The sequence below is a fragment of the Dermacentor variabilis genome, chromosome 11, assembly GCF_050947875.1.
Source record: "Dermacentor variabilis isolate Ectoservices chromosome 11, ASM5094787v1, whole genome shotgun sequence".
Lineage (NCBI taxonomy): Eukaryota > Metazoa > Arthropoda > Arachnida > Ixodida > Ixodidae > Dermacentor > Dermacentor variabilis.
Genome location: NC_134578.1, coordinates 14506923 through 14526476, shown reverse-complemented (window position 1 = coordinate 14526476; position 19554 = coordinate 14506923). Strand labels below are relative to the sequence as shown.

At 49.9% G+C, this 19554-nt stretch overlaps 1 protein-coding gene across 1 annotated transcript in view; it reads left to right on the top strand.

Annotated features, from left to right (window-relative positions):
- Positions 1–19554, top strand: part of Myo81F (unconventional myosin 81F) — a 147413-nt gene that overhangs the window by 58303 nt on the left and 69556 nt on the right. The window contains exons 3-4 of the mRNA XM_075674270.1: positions 15737–15799; positions 16303–16446. Coding sequence (XP_075530385.1) covers positions 15737–15799; positions 16303–16446 — 207 coding nt within the window. The remainder of the gene's footprint in view (positions 1–15736; positions 15800–16302; positions 16447–19554) is intronic.

The window sequence follows — 19554 nt, the reverse complement described above, 5'->3', positions numbered from 1 at the left end:
CGCCATTTCTTTCCCTCGACAAACGTCGCCTTCGAACCTCGTGACGTCAGAGCGTCGACGTCTCTGCGCGGTGTGCACTGGCGTGAGCCGCTATTTGCATTTCGTCACGGCCCGTGTGCGGTGTATCACATAAACACTGCGCGACATTAAAGTTGACCTGTGCGCTGCGTGAAGCATGCATGAGATTGCGCATTGGTTAGGGTGACAATAAGGCGAACTTGTACGCGTCACATTCAGTTTTATAGCATTTAACAGAGCGCTTCGCAAAAGCTTCGCTTCAAATAGAACGCGGCATGAGCGTTGGATTTGCATAATATTCTTATTGCTTCCTGTAGAACGAACGAACGAACGAACGAACGAACGAACGAACGAACGAACGAACGAACGAATGAATGAATGAATGAATGAATGAATGAATGAATGAATGAATGAAATAACTTGGAAGTTCATTTCGTGCCCTCCCACATCCTATGCCACTGGCTCTCTTTGAAAGTTTCCTAAAGGGGCGTGGCAGCTTGCGTCAGATGGCCTGCCTGCGATAGGCTTCGCGCCCTATCCGCGGGCAGTACGACTTTGGAGGCCTTGTGAGGTAGCACTGAGGAGGGAGGAACAGCTACTTCCCTATACACCTAAAACTTATCGGCTCCCTGTCGCGAAACATTAGTTAGGCGTACGCCTCGATCCGCATTAGTCACGGTGCCGGGCAGGAGATTCCCTTACATCATCATCATCAGCCTGTTTTATGTCCTCTGCAGGGCGAAGGCCTCTCCCTGCGATCTCTAATTACCCCTGTCGTGCGCCAACCAATTCCAACTAGTGCCCGATAATTTCCTAATTTCGTAGCTCCACCTAGTCTTCTGCCTTCCTCGACTGCGTTTCCCTTCTCTTGGTAACCATTCTGTAACCCTAATGGTCCAACAGTTATCTAACCGGCGCATTATATGACCTGGACAGCTCCACTTTTTTTCTCTTGATGTCAATTAGAATATCGGCTATACCCGTTTGCTCTCTGATCCAAATCGCTCTTTTTCTGTCTCTTAACGTTATGCATAGCAGTCTTCGTTCCTTACACATTTAGCCACAACTTTCTATACTTGTGTTCACTTCTACGTACACGCGTCTATATGCTGGTCGTAAACGATTCATACCTTGCGGACCGCTCTGACACACTTACCTGCGGGTGCTTCATGTTTAATGTCCGCTTCCGGAAGGAAAACGTACCCACATATGCGAGCCCGAACAAAATGAGCAGAACGTCGAAGAACGCGCATAATATAAAAGAAATGAAGGCACTGTAACGGGAATGTTTTCTGCGGTACCGAATGGGAGGTCACGTTCCATATAAGAGACGAAACGAGTGCGTCGTGAATCATGAAACAAGATTAATTAACGTGCATGATGCCGCACTGGGGCCGCCAGACGGCGCTGCAGCTATCGCGTATTTCTAGGGTCCCTATGTGTAGGAACCTAAAAGGCATAGAGTTTCTCACTATATTACCTAGAGGGAAATCTGGCGCTGCTGTGCTGTGGTATGCATGGGAATGCCGGTACCTTATGACTTCGGATTGGGATCGTTCTCGGAAAGCCAGAAGAGCACCGATCCGTCTGTCACAATGATTAATTTTTTTACTAAAACAGCACATAAAAAGCCAGTTTTAGCTTTATTATTACCCAAAACCATGTTTTGTTTGGCTATTAGAACTTCTTCAGGGTGTCTACCAACCGGGAAAACCGGGAATACCGGGAATTCTCAGGGAATTTGAATAGTCTGGAAAACTCAGGGGAATTTCAGGGAATTTGTGCTTCTGTCAGGGAAAATTAGCTGTAACTTTATTGAAATTGAACGAAAGCCGTGTTAATGCTGGCTCCAGTAACAGAGGAATCTCAACGAATCGTCATTTCGCCATTGACGCCGTGTCATCGGCACGATTTATTGCCAGAGTATTAGCGACCGATTTTCCAGACGCCTGATTTTTCGGACATGCCCGATAATTCGCACGGCATTGCGGCACCACCACGTACTCCATATAGTCAATGTATATTGCCCTGACTGCAGGTCTGAAATGGCGTTAATCAAAGCCGCCGCCACCGCCGCCATTTTGATAACCTCGCCGCCTCGAACCGGCACTCTCGCACACAGATCCGCTGGCAGCCGTAGCCACCACAGCGGCAACGTTAGGCCTAGCTGCTTCTACGTTCGCTATTAAGCTTCTTGCCTTGCGGTGCCGTGTTTTTCATTGAAAGAATTCGCCGCTATCAGCAATGGCACCGACTCCGCCGTGGTAATCCTCGCGATTGGCTTCGAAGCTCGCAGAGCACAGCGCGTTGCGTAATGCCAGTCTCCGAAAGATAGCTTCGCCTCGGTACAGCAATGTTAGGCGGTGAAGCATAACAAGCGTGGGAAGGGGCAATTGTCACGGCATACAGTATGTATTTTATACACGCGTGCACCCCCGTCTCCTGTCACAGTACGAGCGCCGATATGCCTAATAAGTGTACTGGCAGGCCTTCAGAGCTTTTTCGGACGTGCCTGTGGCAATTTTAGCCCTTAAGGGCAGTTAAAGACATGCATTCATTTTTTTTCGAACTGCCCGATTTTTTGTAGTCCCTAGGAGCCGCGAAAACATCCAAGAAATCGGGCAGTTCGAAAAAAATGAATGCATGTCTTTAACTTTTTGGATTTTTTGGATGTTTTCGCGGCCCCTAGGGACTCCGAAAAATCGGACGTTGACTGTACAACTGACCAAGAGAATGCTTCAAATAATCCATGGGGTAAAAGCATGGCAGAAGGAGGATGAGAAAAGAAAGGACCGACGCACTGAGGAGTTAACGGTAAAGGAAGCATGCCGCCGCCGCTTTGAAGGAGCTTGAGCTAAAAAAAAAAACAGTGTTGGCTGACGCTGAGATGCAGGTGTCCCTCATCCAAACTAAAATAAACTCTTTAAAGCAGTGAAAGGCAACACTAAAATGTTGTGTACGGGCTGAGAGTATGTCAGGACAGTTGAGGTTGACTTCCCAGCTGCTGAGAGAGAATCTTAGTTGTGACAAAGTTCAGGCCTCATACCGATGAGCTTGCATGCTATCAGTTGATAGAAATAGCTCATATTCAGAAATATTTTCTTATTTATGCATTTCATTTTCATTCGTATTTGAAAATGTTCGACTTAATTTGGAATGGGTTTTACCATTTTTTAGCTGTACATTTTACTAACACCTTCCTTCTGTTTTTTTTTTCAAATAAAATAGATATTACTCCTTACTATTCAAACTGGATTAAGTCATTTTTTTGTTTGAACATGCTTACTAGAGAGTGACAGCATCGGGCAACACTGTGTCAGCCTGTCTTGACATAAAACAAAGTTCTGGCTCATTTAGGAAATTTTGCAACGGTGCTCAGGGAAAACCTGTAAAACTCAGGGAATTTGGAAATGTCAACTTGGTAGACACCCTGTTCTTATTGCATGTACAGTTATATGATACGTAAAAAGTATCAGCGGGCCGCTAAAGCTGAAGGACAGACGACAAGATTCGCGCGCGCTTTGAAAAAGTTTGCCGTTGCTTTTCTTCGGTTGGTCATGCATTATAGGGGGATAAAGATGTAATATGCGTGAATGGAAACATCTTATGAAGGTTTTACTTTAAGAACGCGTTATTTGTGTAGCCATACTCACGTTTTAGACGAAGCTTCTTACAACACCAGTCAATTAACACAAGCCTCGCACACACACATACCGGCATTCCCATGACGGCACAGCGCGCCTTAGGAAACTCCCATAGACGGCGGCGCCAGATTCCCCTCTTAAGTGTTATAGTGAGAAACTCTATGCTAAAAGTTATTTCGCAGTAAGTGTAAGAGGCGCCTCCTGGCGGAGTGTTCGTTAGTACAGATTGTTAGAGGCGAATGAGGATTTAATATTTTATTCGTTTATTGATTTCCGCGAGCTTTGTGCTGGACTTCTGCTCCACGTTTCTGTTCGCGCTTCTTTCGGCGTCGCAGTTTCGCAACGTTCGTCTGTCAAGCGTATAGCAGACGGCGTCTCGCCTTTAACCTCAGGGTCTTGTTCGTGTAGGGAGCGCACGTGCGATTTATTTCCGGCCGAGCGTTGCGTTAGTTGCGCCGAGGCACTCGGGAAATCGCAACAGAATATCTCGCTTTGATTCTCTTTTTTTACTTATCTTTCGTCGTGTGGCGCCGCCGAATTTTCCAGAATGTCGGATTTCAACATCCTTTCATAGCTTTGCTTTTTTTTTTTTTTTTTTGCTCGTACGTTCCGCTTAGCAGGCGACAGGTTACGAAACTGCGGCGCGCCTCCGAAAGGCACAGCCGCCGCTCGTAATGGGGAAGAGTGGTTGCGAAACGGTGATCTCTATTCGCTAGGCGGCAGTATCCTCTTATTTGGGTTTCCTTTCTTTCTTTCTTTTCTTTTTCGCGTTTCCACGGTTACGTAACATTGCGGATCTAACCTGCGGGGAACACCGCTACGAGTCTCTTCGCCTCACTAATTACGTGCAGTGTTGTGGAAGCTACGCACAGGCCTGCGGCCGTCCGCCAATCAAGCGCAGCGCTCATGGAAAAAGAAAACAAGAAAGGACACCTTAGCAGATATGTGCAAATCAGAGCAACCCATGCGTCAAAGACAGCAAGGCTTGTACAAGGGAGTTTTCACTCCTTTCGGAAGGAAACTCTGCAGGAGTCTGGTTCGACGTTGCTCGAAAACTACCTAAGACTTTGCAAGTGCTCCGCTACATTCGGGGCAACTCCTTCGCTGTACCCGAGTCTTTCCAAACGATTCGCTGTATCCGGACGTAGTGCTTCCGCTGTGTCCACTGCATCTGACGCGTATTGGTCTGTACTGCGTCGGTTCTGTTTTTTACGACGCGCCTATGCTTCCTCGATACCCATCAAGCCTCCGCCGCACAAAAAGAGATGGGTAACTCCCATATTCGGCTTCGCTGTAAAAATGCAGATATCATTGGCACGAATTTCTTTTTTTTTTTTTACTGTATGGAGGTTACTGATATTGGCCAGGATAGCCGTGCCCCACACTAAGTGGCAGCACCTTATATATGTGACGCAAGCAAGCTGGCTGTTGTAAATAAGAAGCGTAATATGTTTTGGCAAGTAAAATTTGCATTTAGGTATACCACAGACCCGTGTGACATTTCCTACAAGTCCGCCGATGATTATCAATGTGAGCGAATAGCCCGAAAGAACGAACGAATGAACCAGCGAACGAACGTACTAGTGAACGAACGAACGAACGAACGAACGAACGAACGAACGAACGAACGAACGAACGAACGAACGAACGAACGAACGAACGAACGAACGAACGAACGAACGAACGAAAGAGAGAACGAAAGGACGAACAAATGAATAAGAGAAGGACCCAATGTTTTTTCTTGCTGTTTCCGCCTACCGACCAACCACGAAAAGAGGTCGAAAGAGCCAAGGAAATGTGCCACCAGTGTATCGAATGCATGGACACACACGTGCGTGGTTCGTTGAATGTGCGCAGACAGTTTTTATAAGCAACGTATCGTTGTTGCGGAATGGTAGATGCCAATTCCTGTCCCTTTCCATTTCATGGAACATGGAGTAGTTGACTGTGGCGCAATCCCATTCCTTACAATTCTACGGATTTTCGAGCCGTTTCCCATACCGGGCCTTGACAGCGTAGTTTTTCCTGTTCTGAAGAGCGTGACAGGAATTGTTATCCTGAATGATTTTGGTGCATGTCCACTGTGAGGGATTGGCCACGAGTCAGGTGGTTCCTGGACCCGTGTGTGAACGCGGTACTTGCAACGTAAAAGAATTACTCCATGTAGACGGAGCTGTTATCTTTCCATTCAATACCGTTTAAAATCGGCACAATTTCACCCCATCTTCTTTTTTTTTTTTGTTCACCAAAGACGTCCCTGAAGAAATACATTATGTAGATCCAGTGCGTATATGTTTGAATCTGTGCAGCGAGGTTTTCTTGTCATCGTATATTCAACGTTTAACACGCAATATTCATGTCTATGCACTTCACAGGTCACGACTATAATGCCACGCAATGTTCATGTACATAAGCTACGCCGAAATGCAAACGGCAGTTTATGCGAATGAACCCGCACTGAGACATCGACACAGTGCCATCACTGTGTCGACGTCTCAGTATACAAACAGTTGAGTACGCATTAGGCGCCTTCGTTGTAATCAGTACAAACAGTGAGAACGAAGCGACATTTGAAGTTCGTCGAGGGAGGAATGGTGGGGAGGGCCGTATGGCGGAGAGAAGTGCATCGCGAAGGACCGTTGATAAGTTTGCCTATATATTCGTGACGCACGTCTATAGTCTACCATTATAGATGGGCAATATTGCATCGCCACCCGCTCTCACTTTTTCTGCGTTTCCCCACGCCCTTATGTTAACACCGGGGACGAATATCAGGCCAGATGCGTGTGCTACTAATCAAATGAACCTCTCCTGCTTACCGGTCATTACCCTCCTACCTTTCTCCCTGTGAACAACGTTTAACAAACGTCTGTTTGGCTGTCGATCAGGGCTATGGGTGTGCGAATTTTCGAAGCTTTCGAATAACCAATCGAATAGCGTGCTGTTCGATTAGGTATTCGAATGAAATGGTCACTATTTCCCTGACGAAGGCCCTGATGAAGGCCGGACCCCGGCCGAAAGGTAGGAAATAAAGCATAGTTGTTTTCCTACGTGCGTCCTCAACCTACAAGTGCCTGTTCAACTGCCGAATCCCGGCAGACTTTCACGTTATATTTACATACATAGATACACACATACAGATACAAACATGTATGTATGTATGTATGTATGTATGTATGTATGTATGTATGTATGTATGTATGTATGTATGTATGTATGTATGTATGTATGTATGTATGTATGTATGTATGTATGTATGTATGTATGTATGTATGTATGTATAATAATATTTGGGGTTTTACGTGCCAAAACCACTTTCTGATTATGAGGCACGCCGTATAGTGGAGGACTCCGGAAATTTTGACCACCTGGGGTTCTTTAACGTGCACCTAAATCTAAGCACACGGGTGTTTTCGCATTTCGCCCCCATCGAAATGCGGCCGCCGTGGCCGGGATTCGATCCCGCGACCTCGTGCTGTATGTATGTATGTATGTATGTATGTATGTATGTATGTATGTATGTATGTATGTATGTATGTATGTATGTATGTATGTATGTATGTATGTATGTATGTATGTATGTATGTATGTATGTATGTATGTATGTATGTATGTATGTGTTTGTGTATAGTTCACGCAAATGTGTATAAATAAATGTCTGTGCGTACCATTCGTCACGATGGCCACCGATCAATACAATAAATGTGTTCGGACCTTTGCTCAAAATTTCGTGTCACCTCTGTGTCGTGCGCTAAACAGTTTCGCCGGTCATCCACCTTCACAGAGTGGAGTGGCTCGTGATTTTTTTATTGTTATTTTCCAAATACCCTGGTGTTTGCATTCGCAAAGGAGAAGCACTTGAGCGCTGCGCTGGTTTCACCTCTGCTGGTAAGCAGAAGCGAGCGCTGCCATTCCAGATTGTCCTTTTCTAAAACCTCCTCGAGCGGAACGGCAGAGACGGTGGCGCCCTCATAACATGGCAGCGAACATGAGTGCCTTTTTTAGTTGTGCGCGCTGCCCCTAGTTCTATGGTTTTCCTGCGAGAAATGACATCTGTGAAACGACATCGACTTATTGTGCCAGCCTTACGTTAATAGACACTACAAGCATACATCTTGCCGCCCCTCACTAATTACGGTGTGCCATCGCTATCGCGATCACCCAATCACTGTTTCCAGCATGTTCCCAGCGTGCAACTTCATGATAGCGATCGCGACTGCAGATCGAAAAAATGATGATACAAAATGTTCCACGGTGCTTTTCCGCTTTACCACGACAAGATTGGACACTCCGACCGGTAAATTTTCTATATGGCACTAAAAAAGAAGTGCCGCAAAGATTGGTTGTCGGTCGCTTTAGTAACAATATAGAAAGGCTCCATTATAATTAGACAGCATGAAGCGTCCACGACAGTTCTGGATGCACTCCAGGCTTAGTGCAAGGGCTCCAAACAGAAATAATGCAACGTGTGCTTTTTACCGAAGCGATCGAAACGCATCGTCCACAACTGTTGCAGCGAGGCACGCAGACATGGTGGCGTAGCTTGCCGGTTTTTGTTATATATATATATATATATATATATATATATATATATATATATATATATATATATATATATATATATATATATATATATATATATATATATATATATATAGCATGTCTTGCTTCTGTTATGTAGTCTGTGCGTCTGGTTAACTATCCTGCCTTTCCTCTCTTTCCTTTCTGTCTGCAATTGTTGCGGGGCTTATCAAGATGTCTGAGTCGATGTTGCAACTGTGCGCTAGATGTGTACGACACGTGGCTCCAACCATCTTTTGGGAGGTTTCGCAAGGCTGGCTCGACGCTTCTTCCTCCGATACACATCTCCGTTATCGCACTCTTGCCGACGAAGCAGCCTGCAGCTTTGGGGGGACTCGCCGTTTGTAGTCGACCGATCGGCATGCATTCCGACGACATATAGGCGGGAAATCGGGATGACGCAATGGTGGCGTAATCTTTGCCCGATGCAGTGACTACTACCGCCGCTTTGGCCCGCGGACGACGAGACAGAAGTCGGGCGTCTTTGTCGTTAGGCGCACGAGTCAATGTCAGTGCGTTTGCGACACCGGGCCGACCTAATGCGGCTTCCGTTTGCCTCATTGTGATGCATATTTGCAACGTTTTATGGTGGTCCCGATGTGTGAAAACTGTGCTTGAGGGTGCTTTACAATGACTTTCGCGTGTTTACCGTTTCTGTGCGGGACTTATTGCGCCAGCAGTGAACGGTGTCTCTATACTGTCTTCACCAACAAAACTCGGATAAAATATCATTTACAGCTGCCGCTGGGAAGGACAGAATGTGAGCGCGGATTTGCTGCGTGTAGAATTGCAAATATGCACAGACCAACGACAAGAGCAAAATATATATATTTTTCAGGAAATTTTAATAGCAATTACAGAGTGCGATCACCGTTGAGCAACTTCGCAATTTTGCGCAATGTTCCGCTGCGGTTGGTTGTCAGCGTAGAACAGGCGTTATTCTCCGAGCGACACCTTAATTCGCTGCTGGCACTCTCTTGCCCGCCACTTCTCCGCCGATTGGTCAGTCGGTATCGCGAGATTTTATAGTCCACTGCCGATTAAAGATAGCACGTGTGGTGGCGTACAGGGAGTCCAGTTGGGATTCCGTTGCAATTGAGCATCAAGACGATCACGTTTTTTTCGATTCACTCCCAAGAATCAGTGACACGTTCTCGTTTTGGCGCGGAAAGGTTCGTTCAGCAGAATGAAAGAGTTGTGGCCTCGGACATTGTATTTTTACCTCCGCCAGGAGCAGGATGACCACGACGGTCGCATCTTCGTTCGGCGTTCGCAAGCAGTGACACTTCTCTAGTTTTGTAACGCAGGGCTTCTTCCGCCGAGCTTGTTTATAAGATTCTGGGGAACGTGTGCTTCACACCCCCCGGCGTGGCGTGTCCGTCATTCCTGATCTTCCTCGTCGATGGTGGGCATCATGGCGCGGACGGCGACGGTCTTCTTGGTCGACCCCGGGTAGACCTCGTTGAATCCGCCCACCTCGGCCGTCTCTTCGCTCGCCGTCGACGCGAAGTCGAAGAGCCGCACGGATCCGTCGAACTCGTCCGTAGCCGAGGGCGCGTTGCAGGGCACGGGAGGCCAGGCCACGACGCCGGCAGCGGGGAGCGGTGCCAGCAGCGCGGCCTGCGACTCGTCGGGACCCAGGTCATCGTCCTCGTAAACGCGGAATGTGGCCTTGTGGAGACTCCCATGCTGCGGTGGGGGCGGCGCGGAAGCCACCGTGGCGGTCGACGTCCTCGCCGAGTCTTCGACGTCCTCGCTGGCGTCGAGCGATGTGGCGGTGCAGGAATCCTTGTTGTCGTCGCCGCTGGACGAGGTGCCGAAGGGTCCCGGGGGGTCCGAGTCGCTTCCGTCGCCGGAACTCGATTCCGTCGTCGCCAGCTGCTGACGCATCGGGATTCGAGACTCCAGGAGCAGCGGCGTGAGTATGGCCGTGTCCTCTCGCAGGCCCGAGACGATGTCCTCAGTGTTCACCTCGTCGTCGGTGAGGCAGCTGGGCGCGTTGGACGGTAGGCAAAGGTTCTTGGCCCAGCCAAGGCTGCCGTCCATTGAGTGCCTAGCTGCTGCGGTATCGCCGTCCGTCCAGTCGTCAAGCTGTCGGTGCTGTGGCCCGACAAACACGGGCTTCAGCGGAGGTGGCTTCTGGGGTTGCCGCTGTTCCCTGACGAACATGGGCCTCAGAGGAGCGAACCGCCTCATCCAGTCCTTGTCCCTGATGAACGCCGGCTTGAGGGGCCAGGACGTGAGCTGGGGCCTGTCCGAAACTTGTTCTTGGTGCTTCGCTTGGCCGCCGCTAATGGCGTCGCCGAGAACGTTGCCGTCGGAGAAGAAATTGCGTCCGTTTCGACGTCGGAACTTGAGCGCCTCTTCGGCTACTGGAATCATACCCGCCGCCGGTGTGAGGGTGTTGGCGTCGGAGAACGGTGTCCTCGCCTTGGCCCACGAGCAGCGCTCGGGCGAAGACTTGAGCAGGTCGTAGTTGCGTTCGGGTTCGGTCGAAAGGACGTCACAGATCCTCGATGGCAGAGGAAAGACGTGTCCCTTCTCGGCGTTCACGTCATCATTCTTATCTTGCAGCGACTGGAGGAACTCTGGCGCCATGTTGGAAAGCTCGACTTGAAACACCTGGGTCGCCGTCATGTGAACTTCCGCTTCGAATGTTGGCTGATAGTTCCGGGGTGAATCCAGAGTGTCGCTGGCACGGCCCATCTCCGTCGAAGTAGCGAGAGTCGAGTTCTCGGTGGGTTCGGAAAACTGGCGCATCGTAGAGGCAACCTGCATTTCGCCAGAAACCTCGGCCTGTCTCTCCGTTTCGTCGATGGTGGCCAGTTCGTGGTAACAGGGTATGCTGTTGTGGAAACCGAAGACGTTATTGTTGTAGTCGGCGAGGACGGCGGGAGTGACGTGGTTGTTGAAAGCGTCCGCGTTTTCGTTCAGGAAGCTCACGTTGGAGTTGATCTGGAACAGGTCCAGCTGTCCGGCCCTGCCTTCGACGTCATCGTTGGACATGGTGGAGAAAAGGAAATTGATGAAGGATTTCTCGTCCACGCTGGGTATCATCGAGCTGCCGCTCGTACCGTCGGATTGTTGAACGGCAGCCTGCAGTTCCGCGTTCAGGGGCACCTGCTGGAACTGCGGAACGGCGTGCGGCGACTGGAAGTGGCAGTCGTCACCGCACAGGCGGCCCGGCACCCGCGGCATTGTCTGCTGTTGGGCGTCGACGTCGCTCTGGCGACTCGAAGAGATGAATCGCTCGAACGCGCCTCCCGGAAGCCTGCTGTGGTGTTCGAGGTACTCATGGTTCGTGAAGTCGTAGCAGGCCGAGCGGCTGTCGGCCGGCTGCTTCGGGTTCTCGTCCATGAACTGCGGTACTCCTCCGTCGACCTGCGCAGAGCCGAACACCGTGTCGTAGGCTTGCGCGATGTTCTGGTACACGTTCCTCATGGTGTACAAAGGCTCCACGTGGTCCACCACCGGATCGAGGCAGGACACGACTGAGGAGAGGAGGTCGTAGCTGGCCACCGCTGGGAAGGCGGCGCACGAGTCCTTGGCGCTGTCTGCCGACTGTTCCTTGGAGGCGGTCTCGGCGTCCAGTTGCTCTGTCGCCTCCGTGGTTTCTGCGCTGGTGGAGTCGCCGCCCTCGTGTCCTGTGTTTTCCTGGGACGATGACGTGTCCTCGGACGTGGTCGCGAGCGAGCTGCCCTCCATGAGCTCTTCAAGCTCGCTAGGACCGGCCGTCTCTTCCGACGACTCCCGAGGAGGGGACGGGTCGAGGCGCCGTCGAATGTCCTTCAGCGCTTCGGCAATCACGGCCCTCTCGTGGACGCCCTCGGAACTCGGGTGCGAGCGAAGCCGGAAGCGACGCAGCGCGTTCTCGGCGGAGCGCCGGCGTTGGTCCAGCTGCCAGGAGCCGTTCGAGTTGGCGACCGCCGTGTCGCTGGCGCCCCTCGGACTCACCACCAGCGGCAGCAGCACGGGCACCGGGTCGCAGTTGAGGTCCTCCAGGGACGCGTCCAGGATGTGCTTGCCTTCGTGGCGGTGCTGCGCCGCCTGCGGGCGACGTTTAGTCAATGTGTGGCGGCGCAGGGAAAAGCAAATTAAGCGCACGTCACACCTAAACCCTGCCTCGATCGTGTATGCAAACCTCCGGGCTTCTTCGACGCTGACAACATTGAGAAATGCCGGCTCTTTCGCGCTGGCGATTTTAAGCGAGCAGCGAGCCTCCTCCCCTTTATGTCTGCATGCTTTGACAAGCCCCTCTTCGCCTTCCCGCCTCACTTCGATTCGCACCCCGGACCCTAACACCCGTTTCACATTGCGAGCGTGTCTAGGAAAACGGTAGTTGGGCAAGATGTGTGCCTTACACCCGTTATTCGGAAACGAGCTTCGACTAGAACCTCGTAATAATAATAATAATAATAATAATAATAATAATAATAATAATAATAATAATAATAATAATAATAATAATAATAATAATAATAATAACGACGTCGGTTTTCATGTTCCTGCGCTGAACGCCTGACTATACGTAAACCACGCGCGCGCCATACAACGCGATTATACTATGTACACACGGTGGGCGACGCACGGAGGTCGGTCAATTCACTCGCCTCTGCCGGCGGATGCCCGCCGGGCGACGCGCCGCGCTCCTTGAAGTCGTCGCCCTGCAGCTCGGTGATGCTGCGCACGAACTCGAGCACGACCTCCGGCGCGAAGGCGTCTCCGCGCCGCGTCCTGGGCAGCTGCTCGCGGAGGCACTCGAGCAGCTCCTGGTGGAGCAGCGACGGCGGCGGCGGCTGGCGGTCTCGTTCGTCCCCGCCCCGGGGCGGGGACCCCGGGCCGGCGGGCCCGTGGCCCGCGGGGAGGAACAGTGCCCGACGACTCATGGCCGCTGCGGGGATGCTCGACCGTCAGCGAGCCTGCTGGCGGCGGTCAGCGACGGCGGCCTCGAAGGCGGCTCGAGGGCGCATCGCGGCTCTTCGCTGTGGCTGCGCGGCCGGCGGCAGCCTCTACCCTAGCAGGCGCCCGCCGCCACCCCCTGTTTGCCGTCCTTCTCCTCTTCTTTGAAACGCGGCTGCTAGTGGCATTTACGATGACGATGACAATGCGGTAGTCAGATGCCGCAGCCGATGTGAATTCACTGCGACACTTTTGACATGCGCCGCCGTTTCGTTATTCAACGGAGAAGAGAGAGAGACAGACGAAAGGGGAAAGGCAGGGAGGTCAACCAGAGGGCAATATCCGATTTGCTACCCTACGCTGGGGAGAGAGGGGAGGTAAAGTGATAACAAAGTAGAGATAAACAAAGAAAGGAGCATAGACATACAATCACAGTCGGTCGCTGTCGCCGCATACTGTCACAGCGCAGCACAGTAGCACAGTAACGGAGAAGGCTTTTAGAAGAGCCCTTGCAGAAGCTTTGCTTGAATTTGACTCCCTCTTCTTTGAAACGCGGCTCCTATAGTGGCACTCGTGATGAAGATGACGGTGCGGCTGTGATACCACAGCTGGCATGAATTCACTACGACACTTCTGTTTTGACGTGCCGCCGTTTCGTTATTGAACGGAAAAATATTTTTTAGAAGAACCCTTCCGAAAGCTTTGGCTTGAATTTGAATATTCCTGTAATTCCTTTCCTCTGGGGATATACCGACTAGTTTACAGCCGCAGGAACGTTTGTGAAGCCCTCTGCGCGTCTTTCTGCGTGCATGAGGCAAAAGGGATAGCATGCTAGAATTCTTCGTAATACTTAGTATGGTCACAAAATTATTTTTATATAATACTTAGATAATTGATTTTTCATATCTGTAACAGTAGACACTTTAAATCCCATTTCCAAGATACTTGTTTCATTTCACCCTAATTTTTTTTAATTCATGACAGTTTGTTCACTCCGCCCAGCGACAAGCTGGACAGGGCGCAGGTGGCGGCCCTCAAACAACTGCAGACGCTAAGGTACCCTAACCCGGCACAATACCACAGGCTTGTGGATTTCCTTGTGGATTTCGATGGGCGTTCGTCCTTTGCTCCATAAAAAACGAATCCCACTTCGCTGCTCGTACGCCGTGGACGTGCGAAGCACGACCGCCATCTTCAACAGCTGACAGCAGCGCCGTGCCGCGGAGCTACCGGCAGATAGGGCCGGTCCAGTCCGAGAAATGTCCACCACTGTGAAACGGATATGTTCACTTCGCATTTACAGCCGTAATTTGGCTAAAAAAAGCAGGGGCGAAGACTTTCTGAATCGCCCTCGTATCTACGAACGCTCGAAGCTCTTTCGCGCCGTCGGCGCCGGCGCCGTAGTGCTGTCTCGGTATCGGCGGCGCATGCGCCACCCGCGCCATGGAGCGTTCCAGACAAGTCCTCCGGCGACGCGCGCTACGTTTGGCTGTGCAAACGACGGAGCCAATCGTACGCGCTTCTGTCACGGTCTGCACAACTGGCTTTGCAGCGGAGCCTGCTGGCAGCTGCGTTCTTCAGTCGAGCGAGTCTATACAACGAAACGACCTGTATAACGAAGGAGTTATAATTTTTTTTACCCCAGTTCTGTTGCGAGCTGTGCGGGGCGTGACCGTTACGTGCGTGTAGGTCTTATCCGCGTCAGGCCTATAATTATCGGTCGCATTCACCGAGACGTCGTGCTTTCGCAACTCACGTGCTCATCCCTATAGCCGACGGCACTGCATGGCAATGCCAGTGGTTGCTGCCATGAAAGCCTGAAATGCCCAAGTGACTCTTTGAAAACGAAGAGCTTCCTTTTCGCATTATTACGACCTGCGCCTAACTGCAGACGACACACACGAGTGAGCAGGCGCTGTGTCTCTTCACGTATACGGTTCTTAAAACGCTGAAACAGCTCGTCCAAAGCCACACATTCATTCTTTCCGAGCTGTCCGCATCCAGCTATGGGTGAAATTAGCTTTTCTCTGGGAGCAAGATGGCAAGGGATCACGTATGGCATCGCAACATGGAGGCTGCGGATTAATGCCGCAGGAGCACTTTCGCAGACTATATGACAGAGAAAGAGACTGGTGGCGACGAGTCTTTCACAGTGGAGTTCTTTAGATCGAGTACAGGCCGTCCAGAAGGTCCTCGATACGGCGGTAAGGTTAAACCTTACTGTCCTGACGTGGGAGCCGCCTGCGTCAACCGAAAGGTTGATTTTCAGGATCTGAATAAAGTTCATCATGCGATACTACTGAGGCTTTTATGTTAATACGAAACTGATTCACAGTATACGAGGCGCAGAAGATTCCATGCATGTTTGTCTCCATGAGTGTATCAGTGCACGAACCCTCAGGTACTATATTCGCTTTATCGTTTTCTCACATTTATCTCCCGTATAGTGTGCAACGTAGCCAACCGCGGGCTCAGTCCTGGGGATGGCATATTGTTACTGAACAAAAATTCGAGTCTCTTGATCCCGCTGGTTCTTTCCTCTATCTCGCTGTGTTTCATTGCGTCGTGCGAAGCCTTGACCAAACTGGTTTCAGACTTACACGGGCACCATCCTGATCGCCGTCAACCCTTACAAGGAGCTCAGCATTTATGACACGGTGAGTGATCTCACGCTTACTGAGGACATATCTTATCGCTATCCTTGAGAAGAAATGTGCATATCCATTGAGTTTTACCGGTACTAACGTACGAGGCAGAAACTTGGAGGTTAGCCAAGCCAAATGTTAGGTGCGTAACATTAAGAGACAGGCAGACAGCGGTGTTAATTAGAGAGCAAACGGAGGTAGTCGGTATTCTAGCCGACATTAAGAGCAGGGAATGTAGTTGGGTAGTGCATGTAATGCGTGGGGCAGGCAACCGGTGGTCCGTCACAGTTACGGGACGGGTGCAAACGGAAGGGAACGAAACCAGGAAGTTTGCGGGCAGGAGATGGGGGTCAGCTAGCGCGAGACCGGGGATATTCGAGACCACTGGGATGGGGCTTTAGTCTTGCCGTGGACGTAAATAAGCTGGCGATGGCGATGATTGGCACGCGTTGTGCAGGGAAAGCGCACGCGGGGGCTTCAAGGGGAGAGTGTGCGCACTGTTCTCTCTGTTTCAGGACTGGGTGCTCCGGTACAGCGGCCGAAAGATCGGCCACTGCGAGCCGCACGTGTTCGCCATCGCCGAGTCTGCGTACGACAGCCTGCAGAACATGACCGCCAACCAGGCGTGCGTCATCAGTGGGGAGAGCGGTGCCGGAAAGGTAATTAAGCGCGCGAGGAAAGGGGGCGACTGGCGTCGATTTCGAAAGTCCGTAACTATGTGCGGAGTCCTTCAACAACTTTTAGTTATCAAGGGACTCTGCTATATGTCACTGTGTGGAGCCCGACTATACAGCTTTGCCGGTCATGCAGTTTCCACTATCAATCATTAACTTGTAGCGCACTAAGACAAACACGAACTGCAAAGGAAATGTGTGAGAGAGAGACAGACAGAGAGATAGAGAGTTTATTGGTATCCGGAGAGGTTAGCGTATAGATAGCGACAGGCTTGGCGTAATACTCCAGATGAGGTATGAAAGGAAGGGACTCAGATAAAAACAAAGCGGACGCACACACCCGCACTCACTCACTCACTCACTCACTCACTCACTCACTCACTCACTCTCTCTCTCTCTCTCTCTCTCTCTCTCTCTCTCTCTCTCTATATATATATATATATATATATATATATATATATATATATATATATATATATATATATATATATATTTCTAACGCGTACATGCGTTGAAACTATATTCAGACGAAAGTTACTTGCAGAGTCTCATTGGGGCCTGCGTCCCGCAGGAATGAAGCGCTAAAAGCGTGCAAGTCGAAACCGACTCCAGTGCATCGGCCGCGTTTGCATTTCTCTGGCACCGCACCCGTGCAAATGGCGGTGATGCGCTACCAAAGGCGAATCGCATTATTATTGCGTAAGGAGAGTATACATAATACAGTACACAATAATACAAAATAACAAATAATACAAAAGCGAAGGCCAGAGTCTGCTCTCCACCACTCATAGACGAAACGCGCTCACTCGCGCGATATAACAGAGGTTCCGGCTTGTTGTCGGACCAATGGGGAGACGCCATGCGTGTACGCTGTCGCACAGTGCTGACTGCCATAGCCGCGTTTACCTGAATGCGACAGTGTAGCGTATACCGCACTTCTCAGTGCATCAGGGCAATACTGTGATAATTATGCGAGGTAATAATAGAAGGAACTAATTTGCCAAATCGATCGCCGACAAGAAAGTGATACGGCGCAGTCGTCGCAACGCCATTAGAGACTCGAAAATATCGAAAACTCTCCAAGCAGACTGAGGGTCCGTTTCTTTTTCACCAACTTTATGAACCGCGAACACGTGTCGACATTTGTTGAAGTCGTATGGCTCATTTATTTTTGCCTCTACCGTCTTCTTTCTAATCTTATATTCTTGTTGAATAGTGTTCACTTAAAGTAAATACGAACCGCAAAATTATACTAGCATACCTACTCTCTGTTAGAATGCATATTTTCGAAACAAACTAACAGGGGCCAATCAATATGTGGGCGCGAGCATTCCCACCATGCTATACTGTTGAGTTACGGAACATTCGGAATGCCGCTTTTCAAATATAAGAAACCTCGCGGGGTTGACCTAACTCCGACAAAGTGGGGGTGAGAGTGGCGACTGCTAGTAATTCTGCGAAAGAGGCCAACAGCACTGAGCTTAGCCTCGCGTATGAATATGGTGTCGAGTGAGCGGAAATGCTCGCCGAGCGGAGAAATTGTGAGGTAAAAGCTTTCCAAAGCTGCTCATGGTGCATACCTCATCTTCCTGCGTTATTGGGCGAGCGGCGTTTAACAGACGCACTTTCGCTCAGGATCATTTACATCTCTACATTTCGATGTGGTTTCCTCAAACAGTGCACACTTTGGCATAGCATGTTTTGCACCTGAAACCTCCCGATGAACAACTGCTTTCACAGGAAGGATATTCGCTTCATCGTGGCTTTGAAGTGCGGGAACAAGGAGGGGAAAAAAAGCATTACGAGATGTTCGCGTAGATTTATTCGGGGGAAACACATACGTCAAAATAGACTCGACGTTGGGGACACAACCTAAACTCAAGAAATTAGGTTTGTAGCCTGACTTCGGCCATAAAAATGAGGTTGAGAGAAGGTGGACGCGAGGTCTCTGGCAGCCGTTGAAAGTTAAGCTGATGTCTCCTGAAGTCACCTCGAGCTATGTTATAAGGACGAGTTATGTCGTGAAATCTTATTTGAGATTTGAAGTAGAACCCTGTGGAATTGGCGATGGGTAAAGTCAAAACAAAATACACTATACTGATGGGCGACTTCAATGCCAGGGTAGGCAAGAAGCAGGCTGGAGACAAGTCAGTGGGGGAATATGGCATAGGCTCTAGGAATAGCAGAGGAGAATTATTAGTAGAGTTTGCAGAACAGAATAATATGCGGATAATGAACACCTTTTTCCGCAAGCGCGTTAGTCGAAAGTGGACGTGGAGGAGCCCGAATGGTGAGACTAGAAATGAAATCGACTTCATACTCTGCGCGAACCCTGGCATCATACAAGATGTAGACGTGCTCGGCAAGGTACGCTGCAGTGACCATAGGATGGTAAGAACTCGAATTAGCCTAGACTTGAGGAGGGAACGGAAGAAACCGGTACACAAGAAGCCAATCAATGAGTTAGCGGTAAGAGGGAAACTACAGGAATTCCGGATCAAGCTACAGAACAGGTATTCGGCTTTAACTCAGGAAGAGCACCTTAGTGTTGAAGCAATGAACGACTATCTCATGGGCATCATTAAGGAGTGCGCAATAGAAGTCGGTGGTAACGCCGTTAGACAGGAAACCAGTAAGCTATCGCAGGAGACGAAAGATCTGATCAAGAAACGCCAATGTATGAAAGCCTCTAACCCTACAGCTAGAATAGAACTGGCAGAACTTTCTAAGTTAATCAACAAGCGTAAGACAGCGGACATCAGGAACTATAATATGGATAGAATTGAACAGGCTCTCAGGAACGGAGGAAGCCTAAAAACAGTGAAGAAGAAACTAGGAATAGGCAAGAATCAGATGTGTGCGTTAAGAGACAAAGCCGGCAATATCGTTACTAATATGGATGAGATAGTTCAAGTGGCTGAGGAGTTCTATAGAGATTTATACAGTACCAGTGGCACCCACGACGATAGTGGAAGAGAGAATAGCCTAGAGGAATTCGAAATACCACAGGTAACGCCAGAAGAAGTAAAGAAAGCCTTAGGAGCTATGCAAAGGGGGAAGGCAGCTGGGGAGGATCAGGTAACAGCAGATTTG